General features: G+C 39.7%; 1 protein-coding gene across 12 annotated transcripts in view; it reads right to left on the bottom strand.

Moving 5' to 3' along the window:
- Positions 1–16,989, bottom strand: part of SFI1 (SFI1 centrin binding protein) — a 79,738-nt gene that overhangs the window by 35,851 nt on the left and 26,898 nt on the right. For all 12 annotated transcript variants that reach the window (XM_068563625.1, XM_068563622.1, XM_068563623.1 and 9 more), the window contains 3 exons: positions 13,233–13,327; positions 9,223–9,340; positions 8,087–8,189 (listed from right to left, as the gene is read on the bottom strand). In XM_068563625.1, coding sequence (XP_068419726.1) covers positions 8,087–8,189; positions 9,223–9,340; positions 13,233–13,327 — 316 coding nt within the window. The remainder of the gene's footprint in view (positions 1–8,086; positions 8,190–9,222; positions 9,341–13,232; positions 13,328–16,989) is intronic.

Genomic DNA, 16,989 nt, shown 5'->3' on the forward strand with positions numbered 1-16,989 from the left:
TATCCATAAATGCACACCCTTGGGAAAGTCTTCGTGCACACTCAGCAAAACACATGCCCTACTCTGAAGGTGACTGTCATAGATGACTTGATACCTTCTCTTATACCTTATACCTTTTTAAACCTGTAACACCTCTTCCCCTTTCCTTCCTCTCAGTTGAATACCATTTTTCCTATTTCACCAAGAAAATAAAAGCAATCAAAAGACAATTTTCTCAAGCTCCCACACGCCCCCCACCTGCCAACAGGCTCTGCCTTCTCTCCTGTTCCTCTGGATAAACTGTCCACTCTCCCATCACAGGTTACCCCTGCCATGCATACAGCCCATCTTCTCTCACCTTCTCAAGTTTATCACTCTGGCAATTCCCCCCACTCCCTTCTGCATCATCAGTTTCCACTCTCTGCTAGATTTTTAAAATCAGCATTTGAGTGTGTTGTTACTTCCCCCTTAGGGGAGGTGACAACCAAAAGCAATGGGTGACCTTTGATTGGACCCTGCAACTGACACTAAAAGAGCAACAATATACAGCTGCAATACGAACTGTATTCTAGATATTACTATATCAACATTACATTTCTTAGATATGACAGTGATATTGTGGTTATATAGGAGAACATCCTTATTTTTAGGAGATATGAGCTTAAGTATTTAGGGTAAACCTTATGTCTGCAACTTTAAAGCAACTCTGAAAATGTAAAAAATATACTGATACACTTGAGAGAAAGCAAATGTGGAAATATGTTAAGGCTGGGTTAAACTAGTGAAGAGAACCCAGTATCCACCTTTTCTGTGATTTGGTATTTGTCAAAATTAAAAAGTTGGGGATGAAAGATTATTGTCACACAAATACTTCCTGAAGGGAATAAATCAGTGATCCTCAAACCAACCACCAAGCACCCCTCTCTAGACCACTTTGCCACCCAGCTAACACCCAAGTGCTTTCCCTTCCAAACTCTTCAAAAGGGCTCTCTACCTTTCTCATTTCTCTTCTAAGCTGGTTTTCTTGAATCCTCTCCCCATCGGGTTCACTGAAACTGCTCTTATCAAGGGCATCAATGACCTCCACGTGGCTCAATCCGAAGGCCAAATCTCAGTCCTCACCTGCCCTGGCCTGCCAGAAGCATGTGACACAGCTCATCACACCCGCCTCCACCTGGCTTCCAGTATACCTTGGCCTCTCCTCTGTTCCCGCCGCTGATTCCCATCTCTTCAGCGGACAGGCTCAGTTCCACCGGCTATACTCACTCCCTTTGTGCTTTCACCTAATCTCATGGCTCTAAATGTCATCTGCATGCTGAGGACTCCCAACTTTACATCTCAGGTCTGGACTCATCCTCAAGACTCCACACATATATCCGGCTGCCTCCCTGACACCCCCTCATGGACATTTGGAAGGCCCATCAGGCTGAAGATACGGAGCTCAGAATGGAGCTCCTCCTAATCTTTCCCCACAAACCTGCCTCTCCCTCCAACACCCCCATTTCAGTAAAAAGCAACTCCATTGTTCCAGTTACTTAGGCCAAAAACCTGGGAGTCCTCTTAGACTTTTTCTCTGACACTTCACATCTTACCTATCCACTAGCAAATCCTGTCGGCAATACCTTCAAAACATACCCAGAGTCCAAAACCATCTTCCTATCATCCTTGTCCAGAATCTCTCCTGGAACTTTGTAATTGCTTCCTTAACTGTCCTCCCTGCTTTTATCCTTGATTTTCTGAGGTCTGTTCTTAACACAACAACCAGAATTGTCCTTTCTCATTTGCTGTGGTTATGTCACTTAAATCTCTCCATCTTATATGACAATTTCCCTCCCTGCCTTTTTTCTCTTCACGCTACCAATTTGTTAGAGAAACCAGGTCATGTATGCTATAAACTGTCCCACGTTTTAGATTTGTCCGATTGTCTCCTCCAGATGTCTTTAACTTGTCCCTCTGATCCCTGTATTTCCCATGAACTGACAGTCAGATTCATGTTAGGCGTGGTGGGAATCATGTTCAAATTTTAGACAAGAACATGTCTCAAGTGCTGCTGGGTACTTCCTGTTACATCACATCGTGGTTGGCTGCCATAGTTTTAGCAATGCCAAGACTGTTCAGTGGCTTCAGATGGCATTAATATGATCCCTCCCTTATATTTCCCTGTTGTCTTTCCCCTGGGTGATTGCTGCCTAGATCCATTTTCTCACTGGAGTGGCAATTTTCTAATTCTAATACTCCTGCGTTTATTAACTGAAATTCTATAAAGAAGCCTTACTCTCTCATTAACCCTCTCGTTTTTCAAAGATTAGTTTGTATAGGAAAGGCAGGATAAGTGCTTGACTTTGGCCTTCATTAATTTCCAAAGAACTGAATTAATGCTCTAACAACCCAAAATTGTGACCAATGAACTCCTTTTTTTTTCTCATTATGAATGCATGAATTTTTACATATTTGATATGTTTTCAATCCACGGCAGTCATTATTCTTTTCGATGCTCAAATTGTTCTATCTTAAGCCTATGGGAGTCCTTCTGACACAACCCCATTAACCTCTGTTCATTTCCTCATACTCCTGCACACTATCTCCTAGGCTTATGATGTCTATTTCCTGCTCTATACCTGGAATCAGCCATTTCTCCAAAAAGCCTCAGTTCCCTTTAGTGGGAAATAGAAGAGACCACAACTTGGGCACTGGGGATGCTAGAAGCAGTGCCAGTAATAAAGCATTTAAGTCTTTTCAGTAAATAGAGTTAGAAATTCACTATTTTAGGGAAAAAAATCATGAGTCCATACTGATATTGACATTTCCAATTTCAGATAACAGGGCTTTTGTTTAATTTCTGATTTTGTACCTGTAATCTTTCCTTTTACACTGAAAATCATGCTTCCTAATGACACAGCCATAGTTATTTGCTTTATCTTACAATGTAGCTGTAACAGATTCAACACAACAATCCAAACCTGCTACTTACAATAAGACCACTGAATGCAATTTTAGATCTCTTAGTAGTTCTTTGTGTCCTTAGAACACATCCCACTTGGGATGAACAGCCAAAATATTGTATTTTAAAGTAATTCTTTTCTCTTTGTAGTCATTGCTACAAACTTGATATAAGTTTGTTTCAGTGTGTTCTAAAATCCTAGGGATTGGTTCGTTTCCTTTTTGATTTTTTGTTTTTAATTATATCAAATATTTACATGGTTCCAAAGTTAAACCTATGTAACAAAGTAAATGCACAGAAGTATTTTGTTCCCTCCCTTCCCCCATAGGTAACCACTTTGCCTTAGTTTTTGGTTTATTTTTCCATTGTTTCTTCTTGAAAATATAACACACACACACACTCTCTCCCTCTCTCTCATCTCTCTCTCTCTCTCTCCCTTCCTTCCTCAAAAGGCAGCACACGATGAACCAGAGGGAGCCTGTTAAGAGCAGGGGTGTGATCACACCACTCTTCCTCTCAAAGCCAGTAGCTTCCCCCTCCCCTGGAAAAAGAGCCAAAGCCTTTGTGGGCACAGCCTGCAGAGCCTTACTATTACATCTGCCTCCTTGTCACCTCATGGCCTAATCTTTCCTACTCTCCCTCTCACGCTACATCAAGCTCACGGGCGGGGTGACTCAACATCACAAACATGACAATATTCTCCAATCTAATGTAAAAAGTCAGTGTACTATAATAAAAAATCCTAGTAGACTTTGTTGTGGAACTTGACGAGTTGATCCTAAAATTAATAAGAGTAAAGAACAACTGACAAGACAATTTTTAAAAAGAACAAGAATAAAGAAGATCTCTTTCCACATATGAAAACTTAAGAGCTATACAGTAAGATCAGGAGTAGTAATGAACAGTTAGCATTTACTGAGGATTTCCATACTCAAAGCATTGCTCTAAGCATATTACACGTTATCACCACACTTAATCCTCAACAATCCTATGAGGTCGGTACCATTATTACTTACTTACAGATAAGAAATCTAAGGTGGGGGGGGGGTGGTGGGATGAATTGGGAGACTGGGATTGACATATATACACTAATATGTATAAAATAGATAACTAATGAGAACCTGCTGTATAAAAAAAATAAAATTAAAAAATAAAAAATAAAATGCAATAAAAAATAAAAACCAAAATGCAATATTAAAAAAAAAAAGAAGTCTAAGGTACAGGGAGATTAGGTAACTCATTAAAAAAGGCACAAAGCTAATAGGTAATGGCAGCAGAATTTCCACCTGGGCAGTCTGACTAGAGAACCTTTGTTCTTTCCTACCTGCTTCATTAAATCATAATCAAAACAGTGTGTACTGGCTCATAGATAGACAAATAGACCAATGGAATACAGAGCCCAGAATAGACCTATGAACAAATGGGACCTTGCTCTATAATGGAGGTGGACTAATAGTCAGTATAAAAAAGATAAAGGATGAACTAACCAGTAAACAGTGCTGCAGAAATTATCCATAAGGAAAATGACAAACTAAGACCCTGTTACACACAATTTATAAAATTAAACCCAAGATGGATTAAAGACCAAACCATAAGATACAAGAATTAGGTACACTGAAAATAATAACACTTGTATGAAAAAAAAAGCACCATAAACAAAGCAAAAAAGCAAGCTATGGGCTAGAAGAAAATACTTGCAATGTACCTAATAGTCAAAAGATTAGTAAGCAGAATCTACAACAATGTCCACAGAGCAGAAAAAGCCAAATAACCCAACAGAAAAAAAGGAGTGAGGGATAGTAACAAGCTGAAAAACAGAAACTCAAATGGCAAACAAGCATCTGAAAAGATGCTGGGCTTCACTAGGAATCAGCGAAATGTAAATTAAAGCAACAAGGAATTACCACTTCAGACCTACCAAACTGGTGAAAATGACCAAGTCTGACAATGCAAAGTGCTGATGAGGCCAAAAGAAATGGGAACCGAAATTTTAGCACATAAACTGGCACAGCACTGGAGCAAATGGGTGATGCTTGATAAGGATGACGAGATGATACCCAAAGAAGTTTCACTTCCAGCAACAAGAGAAACTCAGACTCTTGCACAGGGATCTGTGTTTAAGAGTGCTGTCTGCCACATTGTTTGTAATTGTAAAAAACGTAATCAGAAGGAATCAACAGTTCAGCAGCACTGAGCAGGTAAACTGAGCCTTATTCAGTACAAAGGCATATTATAGGTAGTTAACAGATCTCTATGTATCAACATGGATAAACCTCAAAAATACACTGTTGCATTAAAAAAAAAGCAAGCTGCAAAGTAAATGTACAGTATGACACCATTCATAAGTTTCCTAACAACACAAAGTCAGAACATTTATTCTTTATGTATATGTATGCACACATTTTTACAAGTGCAAAAGAACACAAGAAAATGAGGACTTCAGTATCAGGGTACAGGTTATCTCTAAGGAGGAAAGGTGGCAGAAGGAAGGAAGGGGAAGGCTTGAACTGTGAATTTAATTACATTAAATTACATTAAATTCTGGAGCAAGTATGGAAAATGCTAACACCTTTTAAACCTGTATGTTGGGTACTTGGATATCTGTTAGTATTTTTAATACATGTTTTATACTTAATGTTTTTATTTTGAAGTACATAATTTAATTTTTTAAAATTTCACATATCTCATGACGTCTGCCCTGCCTAGTTCAGAGATGCTGTGAGGATTAAGAGAAATGACTTAAATTTAAGTTCTTGGTAAATCATATGGTATTTATCAGACAAGGATTTTATTTATAATCTGCACTATAAAATTTGCCTTAGAGTCTCATATAGTGTGGTCCGTATCAGTGTTATCTTGATTGCTCACGTTTTTCATTGGATTTGATTCTGAATGACTCTCGGCTGTCTTCTAAGTTAAATCCAACCTCAAACCACGAAAACCTGCTATCACTAAAAATATTCATTCAAATCTGTTGTTGCAAGCTTTGAAGGCAACAGTCAAAAAAGGAATTCTAAAAGTGTTCTGAGCAATAGCGGCACCAGTAGAATGAGTTTACAGGCTCTCAAAGTGACTATCTGAAAGGGACGAGCGCTCACATAGCTGGAGTCCATCAGCAACAGAAAACCAGCCTCATTATGTTCCTATGCTTCTGGCATTTTCACATTCATAGTTCCCTCTCCCTCCTGAGAGCACAAGTCTACTGAGGACAAGGCAGCATGATAGTTAAAGGAACGGCTCTCTGCACTTTTCAGGCTGCCTCGGTTCAAATACTGGCTCTGACCTTTGCTAGGTGCATGACCCTCATTCGAGTTATTTAACCTATAATAATACGGGATTTAAAAAATAATTTTGGGGCTTCCCTGGTGGCGCAGTGGCTAAGAATCTGCCTGCCAATGCAGGGGACACGGGTTCGAGCCCTGGTCTGGGAAGACCCCACATGCCGCGGAGCAACTAAGCCCGTGAGCCACAACTACTGAGCCTGCGCGTCTGGAGCCTGTGCTCCGCAACAGGAGATGCCGCGACGGTGAGAGGCCCGCGCACCGCGATGAAGAGTGGCCCCCGCTCGCCGCAACTGGAGAAAGCCCTCGCACAGAAACGAAGACCCAACACAGCCAAAAATAAATATAAATAAATAAATTTATTTAAAAAAATAATAATAATTTTGAAAATTGAGATAACACATGTAAAGCACTTAGTCCAGCACCTAGGACAGTAAGACCACAATAAATACTATTACTGCTCCTGCTGTTCTTGTTACCTTTATTATCACTGGCAAGAACTAAGTCTATTTCCTTGCTACTGCTTCAGAAGACCTTATGAGTTCAGAGGTCGGCATATTCTTTTCTTAAAGGGTCAGATAATAATTTTTTTAGGCTTTGCAGGCCACATGGTCTCTGTTGCAACTACTCAACTTCACCGTTGTAGCCTGAAAGCAGCTTAGACAATACATAAATGAACAGGTGTAACTGCATGCCAATAAAACTTTATTTACAACAACAATCAGCTGGCCAAATCTGATCCGTGGGCAAGTTTGCTGACCCCAATCTATGCTGTTTGCATATGATCTCCATATATTGCATATTCTTGCATGGATGATACAAAATGTTGTCAGATTAAAAAGCTATTACTCCTACAGGGACTTCCCTGGTGGTGCAGTGGTTAAGAATCCGCCTGCCAATGCAGGGAACACAGGTTCGAGCCCTGGTCCGGGAAGATCCCACATGTCACAGAGCAACTAAGCCCATGTGCCACAGCTACCAAGCCTGAGCTCTAGAGCCCACAAGCCACAACTACTGAGCCCACGTGCCACAACTACTGAAGCCTGCATGCCTAGAGCCTGTGCTCTGCAACAAGAGAAGCCACCGCAATGAGAAGCCCGCTCACCGCAACGAAGAGTAGCCCTTGCTCGCCGCAACTAGAGAAAGCCCGTGCGCAAAAACGAAGACCCAATGCAGCCAAAAATAAATCAATAAATAAATGGAAAAAAGAAGTTATTACTCCTACAATATAGTAACACGCACTTCTTTTTCTCCTCCTCCCTGTTCTATTCTCTATGACTGACTTGGCAGCCCTTTAAGTACCCAGGAGACACTAAAAAGTGACAGAAATTCAGATAGCTTATCAAAGGCCATAAAAAAGCTTCACCACAGCATACGTTTGGTACAGATGTTAAGCCTTTATAACTGACCAAAAGCTAGTGGCTTTCCCAAAAGGAACTCTAAGAAATAAGCAAAATTATATGAAAAAGCCAGGTTTTCTTTTCAGTCTTAGTTTCTTTTCTGCCCTCGTTTTCTAATTTGCTGTAGGAAAAGAGTAACGAGGAAATTAAAGAATATACTGCTGTTTCTTTAAACATATTTATAATTAATTCATAAATCCCGTTCCAGCTCCACAATTAACAGGAGCTCTCTAAAGATCACTAGCAATCACATCTAGCATATTCCTTCCAGCGGCCTCTGTCTGTTGAAGAGTCCAGCCTTCCAAGTTGCCTCCCACTCCCCCCTTCCATCGCTTGAGCTGCAGGGAGGGCCCAGCAGAGAGGCAGCAGCATGACGGTCAGCTTTCTGTTTGGGAGTCCGACCCCACCTGCCCAAGCTCCCATTGTGGTCATGGTGCCTGACAACGTGGACAGAGGACACCAAAGCCCGAGTCTGCTGGACTCACCTGCAGCTGGAGGCTCCAGGCCCTGTGCTTCACAGCCGAGGCATGGAGGGCATGGCCCAGGCGGACCTGTCCCAGTTGCCGTCTCCACGTGCTCCACCACACCCTGTCAGAGAGCAAATCGAAGATGCGACCAGTCAGAGCAAGGCCAGCCAGAAAAGAGAAGGGCAGTGAGGGCTGGGCCTCAGACCCTGAGCTCAAGTCCCTCTCCCTAAACAGCCAAGAAACAGTTCTAGAGCTGCCAGTTAAGGGTTGGAAACAGATGGTTCCTAAGGCCAGATCCAGCCTTAGACACTACAGACATGCTCTGGAACTGAGCTTTGAAGACACTGCCATTTGGGACACCAGAGGACCACTGGGAACAATGCACAGTGGAATCAGTCCCATTATAAAGCAGCTCACTGCTACACACACCTGGCTTTCAGAGTGGACTAACTCACCCTCCAATGTGTGGACAATGCTGCTGAGATGCAGTGCAAGACAGCAGTTAAGAGCATGAGCTTTGGCATCAGAGAGATGGGTGGGTGAGCCCTAGTTCTGCTAATTACAACTTATATAGTAAGTCTCAGAAAGGTTGAGTAACTTGCTTGAGCTCATATATCTTAATCTGTGCAATAACAGTACTTATGTTATAGTTTACGGTAAGGATTAAATGAGACACTTTACATTAAAAAATTAACACACACAGAAACTTAACACAGGGTTTACTAGTAAGTACTCAATTAGTGTTACTTATGATTTGGTGAAAACCTGATCTTAATGTTGAACAAGTTATCAATAAATATTTATTAGGTATCAATTATGTTCAAAACATTGTTTTTTGGGGTTTTTTAAAATATTTATTTATTTGGCTGATTGGGTCTTAGTTGCGGCACGCGGGCTTCTTCTGTCTAGTTGTGGCGCGCGGGCTCCAGAGCGTGTGGTCTTACTTGCCCCGCGGCATGTGGGATCTTAGTTCCCCAACCAGGGATCAAACCCACGTCCCCTGCATTGGAAGGCAGATTCTTAACCACTGAACTACCAGGGAAATCCCCAAAACATTGTTTTAAGGTGGGTTTTTATGCTGGTTTTCCAGTAGCATAAAGCAAAGCTGAGGTAAAATGAACACTGCTATCTGTAGGGCAATGGAGCACACTCACCACAAAATACTCCGCTGTCTAAACTCCAGGGCGGTGGTCTGCATCCGAAGTTTGGTCCTACGAAAAACCACGTAGATCAACCAGGACTTCCAGGCCTGTCGCATCTTGTGTTTCGCATCTAGATGCACCAAAGAGATTTTCAAAAAGGGGCTGGGGGAGATGGATCACTCTGGGTTAAGACAAAGGTTCAAAAGCTCTGACTCATCCTTCCTTTGAATGTCTAAATTCCTCCAGTCTTCTAGTGCCCTCTGCTGGAAAACTTGTGAAGCTCTACAAAATTAATAAGGATGCTGGATGTGAAGAATGGTTATATAAGTGATAACATTTACAAAACTTTTAAAGGAAAATCAATGTACTGCACTGTTCAGAAATCTTTTATTTTAAAAGTCCTTTTTTTTTAGAGTTATATTCTGCAATATTTACACATGAAATAACACAGGAAGCAGAGAAGTGAATGTGGATATGGATATAACAAGACTAGTGTGAGTCGGTAATTATTGGAAGCTGGATGATGGGTACACGGAAGTTCATTATTCTATCTTTCCATTTTGTAGATATTTTTAAATTTCCATAATATAAAGTTAAAGAAGAAGTCATGTTATAAAATTTGCTGTTTGAAACAATAATTGTAAAGTACAATAAGCAAGACAAAAGGAAAGGATACTATCTGTATCTGTTTGTATCTGTTTGAGAAACAGAATAAGAAGGACCAGTAATGATCCTGGAGGAAAGAGAATTTACTAAATATGGGAGGCACAAAAGTCCATAGGTCTCCCTTTGTGGTAAATTCCATTTTCATTATGAAAGTCATCACTGACGAAATAAGTTTCTTTTCTTTTTAGAACACAAAGGAGAAAATAAAATTATGTAAAACATTTTCAGGACATTCTCCAAAATGTGGTCAGGATGACTAGAGCTATACTTTATATTTCATAGTTGTTGACAAGTCAAGTCAAAATATGAAGAAGAATTTAACATGTAGCTTCTTTGGGCCCACCTCAGACCTCAGGAATCAGCACATCTCGGGCAATAAGGACTAGTATGGTGCTGTAGCTTAGAGTTTAGGCTCCTGAGTAAGATAAGCTGGGCCTGAGTACTGACCTTGTCACTGAGCTAAGTAACCTCACACGAGTTCCTCATCTGCAAAATGGTGCTTCCCTTCAAGGTATGTTTGCAAAGAGTAAATGAGATTATCTATGAAAAGAAGAAAATAAATGCAAGGAGATAAAAGAAGAGGTACTTATAATACTCTGGGGAAACGGATGAGGCTTAATCTCAGGCATTGGCAAAGAAAAGATGAGTGCAAGGGACACCTCAGGGAGGCATGTTCTAAGAGAAGATAACTAAATGCTGTTACGACGAAGCCATTCGTAAGTAAGGTTTCTTGCTTAGCTACGAAAAGTAGGAAGAGCAGGTCTAAACGGGGAGCAGTGGACAAGCTGTACTGGGGACTTGCTGAGTTTGAGGTGCCTGCAGGGCATTCATGTGAAATGGCTATGAAAAACAGCAGGCTGCATTATCATTTTGAAAGTTAGTGCCTTTTTTCCCTTAGGCTCCCCACATGGGTTTCTGGGTGCAACTCGAGGAATCAGACACTGACCAGAGCTAAACTGGCCACAAGATCACTAAGGGGCAACCTGGACAAAGAAGATCAGAAGTAAGCACTGCAACGTGACACATGGCAGCAAGACAGATAACAGTCCCAAGTGCTGCGAGAGAAACACAGCCGGAACACTGCACCAGCAGGGCAGGAACAGCCAGTTCACACAAATCATGCTTAAGTGAGTGGTAGGTGCCAAAACCATGCCATATAGAGAAAACCATAGGAATATGATCACACAGGAGTTCCTGCTCAGAGATCACACATCCTGGAAAACAGGAAAGGGAATCGAACAAGTCTTCCCTTTGACTTGGAGTTATTCTCTCTCAGAGACAATGTACTCATCCTTCACAAAAGCTTCTGAGCTTTTGTGATGGCAAAAGTAAATCTGGGCTCTCAGTAAACTAGGAAAAGTGGGGATCTTCCTCAACTTGATAAAGAATATCTACAGAAAGCCTATATCATACTTAATGGTGAGAAACTCAAAAGCTTTTCCACTAATCAAGTATAAGGCAAGGATGACCCCTCTCACTCCTTATCAACATCATATAAGAAGTTCTAGCTAATGCAACAAGACAAAAGCAATAAAAGGTATATATATTGGGAAGGAAGAAATAAAACTGTCTTTGTTTGCAAATGACATGACTGTCTATGTAAAGAAGCCAAAAAGAATTGACAAAAAACTCCTGGAACTAATAAGCAATTCATAGCAAGGCTGCAGGATGCAAGGTTAATATACAAAAGTCAACTGATTTCCTATATACCAGCAATGAACAAGTGGAATTTGAAATTAAAAATACACCACCATTTACAGTAGCACTCAAAAAATGAAATATTTAGGTATAAATCTAACAAAACATATATAAAATCTGTGTGAGGAAACTACAAAACTGTGATGAAAGACATAAAAGAAGAACTAAATAAATGGGGAGAGAATCCATGTACAGGATAGGAAGACTCAATATGTCAAGATGTCAGTTCTTCTCAACCTGATTATAGAGTCAATGCAATCCCAACCAAAATCCCAGCAAGTTATCCTGTGGATATCACAAACTGATTATAACATTTATATGGAGGCAAAAGACCTGGAATACCCAACACAATATTAAAGAAGAAGGCTGGAGGACTGACACTACCTGAGTTGAAGAATTACTATAGGGCTTCCCTGGTGGCGCGGTGGTTAAGAATCTGCCTGCCAATGCAGGGGACACAGGTTCGAGCCCTGGTCCGGGAAGATCCCACATGCCGTGGAGCAACCAAGCCCGTGCGCCACAACTACTGAGCCTGAGCTCTAGAGCCCGTGGGCCACAACTATGGAGCCTGTGTGCCACAACTACTGAAGCCCACGTGCCTAGAGCCCATGCTCTGCAACAAGAGAAGCCACCACAATGAGAAGCCTGCGCACCGCAATGAGGACTAGCCCCCGCTCGCCGCAACTAGAGAAAAGCCCACGTGCAGCAATGAAGACCCAACACAGCCAAAAATAAAATAAATAAAAATTTAAAAAAAAAAAAAAAAAAAAAAGAATTACTATAAAGCTACAGTAACCAAAACAGTGTGATATTGACAAAAGAAGTGACAAATAGATCAGTGGAACACAGCAGAGAGCCTGGCAACAGACCCACATAAATATAGTCAACTTATCTTTGACAAAGGAGCAAAGGCAATACAATGGAGCAAAGATAGTCTTTTTAACAAATGGTATAGGAACAACTGGATATCCACATGCAAAAAAGGATCTAGACACAGACCTTACACCCTTCATAAAAATTAACTCAAAATGGATCACAGACCTAAATGTAAAACACAAAACTATAAAACTTCTAGATGATAACGTAAGAGAAAACCTAGATGACCCTGGGTATAGTGATGACTTTTTAGATACAACACCAACGGCACCATCCATGAAAGAAAAAATTGATAAGCTGGACTTCATTAAAATTAAAAACTTCCGCTCTGCAAAAGACAATGTCAAGAGAATGAGAAGACAAGCCACAGAGTGGAAGAAAATATTTGCAAAAGACACATCTGACAAAGGATTATTATCCAAAATATACAAAGAACTCTTAAAACTCAACAAGAAAACAAACGATCCAATTAAAAATGGGCAAAAGAACTTAATAGACACCTCACCAAAGAAAATACACCCTAATGTAAACCATGGACTTTGAGTGATTATGATGTGTCAGTGTAAGTTCACCAGCTGTAACAAATGTACCACACTGATGGGGGATGCTGATAATGGGAGAGGCTATGTATGTGTTGGGGAGGGGGTGTATGGGCAATTGCTACCTTCCCCTCAACTTGGCTGTGAACCTAAAACTGCTCTTAAAAAATAAAATCTTAATAAAGGAAAAAAAAGACAAATAAACAGAGGCATTTTCTTTAGACGTGTACTTCCTTTTCTCACCATGATCCTCGGCTCTCAGGTACCTGTTCCTCATCTCCCGCTGCTGATGCATGTAGGTCTTCCAGGTCTGGAACATCAGGTTGTACAAGTAATATCTGAGGAGCCAAAAAACCAAATGGTGTTTCTTTAGAACAAAACAACTCCGAATCCGACATACCCAGTCCGTTCTGTACTTAGGAGAAATTAACAGGAACACTTCTGACACATAAAAGCCAATCTATATCCTAAGCTAAAATTGGAGTGTCGTTCTCCACACCTTATATTATTACCAAGGAAGAAAGGTGTGAATTATCCTAGAATAACTTCACCTTCAGCACCCACAAAGCTGTGGCATTTGGAATGACAGTCATATCTTAATCATCCACACCATGTAAAACATAACCTCTCCTTTGCACTAAAACACAGTCAATGTTCTCCTTTGTCTTTTCTGTCTCAATACATACATTATGCACATTAAGACTGTCAGTCCCAGGGCTTCCCTGGTGGCGCAGTGGTTAAGAATCCACCTGCCAATGCAGGGGACACGGGTTCGAGCCCTGGTCCGGGAAGATCCCACATGCCGCAGAGCAACTAAGCCCGTGCGCCACAACTACTGAGCCTGTGCTCTAGAGCCCGCGAGCCACAATTACTGAAGCCCACGCTCCGCAACAAGAGAAGCCACCGCAATGAGAAGCCTGTGCACCGCAAGGAAGAGTAGCCCCTCCTTGCTGCAACTAGAGAAAGCCGCGCACAGCAAAGAACCAAAAAGCACCCCCCCCCCCAAAAAAAAAAGACTGTCAGTCCCTCCATATCTTCACTATCCCATTTCCTAAAACTTGATTTCATACTCTGCCAGCTTCATAGAACGATTCAACGATGTCTATATTTATGGATATCTGAAATATCCATAAATCAGAAACCCTGCCCCGAAGAGCTTAAAGACATGATTATAATGAGTGAATACCATTTGAAAAAGACACAATGTATAAGACATACTAAGTTTTTACTTTAAAAAAGGTATAAAAATATGTATGTGATGTAATTCCCAATTTTTACTTTTTCTTCCACTTATCCTTGGGAATACAAATGTCAAAGATTAAGAGTTTCTTCTCTCTATTGCTAAAAAAATAAATAAATAAAATTTTAAAGTTTTTTCTATTTCTATTTTCTTAATGTTCTATATTGGGCATATATTTTCTCCCAATCAATACAAATTAAAACAACTTTATTATTTTAAAACACAGAATTAGAAATTATATAGAAGTGAGAGTCAGTGAGAAAAACCTATTCAAATCATTAGCATGATCATTACATAATGATTACTTGAATTAGAGGGGTATCTCTGTGTATATGTGCTCACATGCACACAGTATTGTGTGCTTGGTCTTAATTTAGGACTTTGATCTTGCTTACTCTAAAAAGAATTTGAAGAAATACAGAAAATAATCCAAAACTCTTCTCGTTGCAAGGATGGTCCAACCTCCACAAACTCAATCAATGTGATACCTCACATAATAGAATGAAAGAAAAGAATCATATGATCATCAGTATCTCAATATAATAAAGGCCACATATGATAAGCCCACAGGTAACATCATACTCAATGGAGAAAGGCTGAAAGCTTTTCCTCTAAGATCAGGAACAGGACAAGGGTGCTCACTCTCACCACTCCTACTTAACATAGTACTGGGAGTCCTAGCCAGAGCAATTGGGAAACAAAAAAAAAAGAAAGAAAAGGCATTGGAATTGGAAAGGAAGAAGTAAAACTGTCTCTATTTGCAGATGCCATGATTTTACATACAGAAACTCTTAGAGACTCAACCAAAAAATTGTTAGATCTAATCAATGAACTCAGTAAAATCATAGGATATAAAATTAACGTAAAAAACTAAGTAGCAATTCTATACAATAACAACAAATTATCTGAAAAAGAAATAAATCAATCTCATTTACAATAGCATCAAAAATAACAAAAAGCTTAGGAATAAATTTAACCAAGGAGGTGAAAGGTCTCTACTCTGAAAACTACAAGACACTGATGAAAGAAATCAAAGAAGACAAATAAATGGAAAGGTATTCCATGTCCATGAATTGGAAAAATATTGTTAAAATGTTAGTACTACCAAAAGCCATCTATAGATTCAATACAATCCCTATCAAGATTCCAATGGCATGTTTACAAAAGTAGAAAAAACAATCCTAAAATTTATGTGGAACCACAAAAGACCCCAAATAGTCAAAGCAATCCAGAGAAAGAACAAAGCAGGAGGCATCACACTTCCTGTTTTCAAGCTATAGTATATTATGGCACTGGCATAAAAACAAACAGACTAATGGAATAGAGTTGAGAGCCCCAAAATTAACCCAAGTATATACCGTCATCTAATATTTGACAAGGGAGCCAAGAATATTCAATGGAAAAAAGACAGTCTCTTCAATAAATGGTGCTGGGAAAACTGGATATTCACATGTAAAAGAATGAAACTAGATTCATATCTAACACCACTCATTAACCAGAAATGGATTAAAGACTTAAATGCAAGACCTGAAACCATGAAATTCCTAGAAGAAAATATAGGAAAAAAGCTCCTTCACATAAGTCTTAGCAATGATTTTTTGGATATGACACCTAAAGCACAAGCAACAAAATAAAAAATAAACAAGTGGGACTACAGCAAACCAAAAGGCTTATGCACAGCAAAAGACACAGCCAACAAAGTGAAAAAGACAACCTACAAAATGGGAAAAAAATATTTGCAACCCATATAGCTGATAAGGGATTAATATCCAAAATATATGAAGAACTCATATAACTCAATAGCAAAAAAAAGAATAATCCAATTTAAAAGTGGGCAAAGGACCTAAACAGACATTTTTCCAAAGGAGATATACAAATGGTCAACAAGTACATGAAAAAATGCTCAACACTACTAGTCATTAGGAAAATATAAATCAAAATCACAATGAGATCAAAATCACCACACACCTGTTAAAATGGCCATCATCAAAAAGACAAGATAGAATTATAATGTGCACCTAAATTTATATAATGTTATAAACCAATTTTACCTCAATTAAAAAAAGGAAAAGTAGGAAATTAGGTCTCCAAAAAATAAGACATAAAAAAGAAAAAAAAAAGACAAGAGATAACACACACTGGTGAGGATATGGAGAAAAGGGAACCTTGTGGACTGTTGGTAGGATTGTAAATTGGTATAGCCACCAAGGAAAACAGTATGCAGGATCTTTAAAAAATTAAAAATAGAACTACCAGACAATCCAGCAATCCCACTTCTGGGAATATATCCAAAGGAAACAAAAACACTAACTTGAAAAGATATCTGCACCACCGTGTTCACAGCAGCATTATTTACAATAGCCACGACAGGGAAACAACCTAAGTGTCCAAAGGTGGATGAATGGGTAAAGTTGTGGTATCTATATACAATGGAATTACTCAGCCATTAAAAAATGAGGAAACCCCGTAAAAACATATACATTAAAAAAAAGAGGAAACCCTGCCATTTGCGACAACATGGATGGACCTTGAGGGCATAAGGGTAAGTGAAATATGTCAGACAGAGAAAGACGAATACTATATGATCTCACTTATATGTGGAATCTTAAAAAAAAAAAACTCAGAAAAAGATCAGATTTGTGGTTACCAGAGGCCGGGTGGGTTGGGGGCGGCAGTCAAAAGATACAAACTTCCAGTTATGAGACAAAGAAGTTCTAGGGATGTAATGTACAACATGATGACTATAGTTACTACTGCTGT

Source organism: Eschrichtius robustus, chromosome 14, assembly GCF_028021215.1.
Source record: "Eschrichtius robustus isolate mEscRob2 chromosome 14, mEscRob2.pri, whole genome shotgun sequence".
Lineage (NCBI taxonomy): Eukaryota > Metazoa > Chordata > Mammalia > Artiodactyla > Eschrichtiidae > Eschrichtius > Eschrichtius robustus.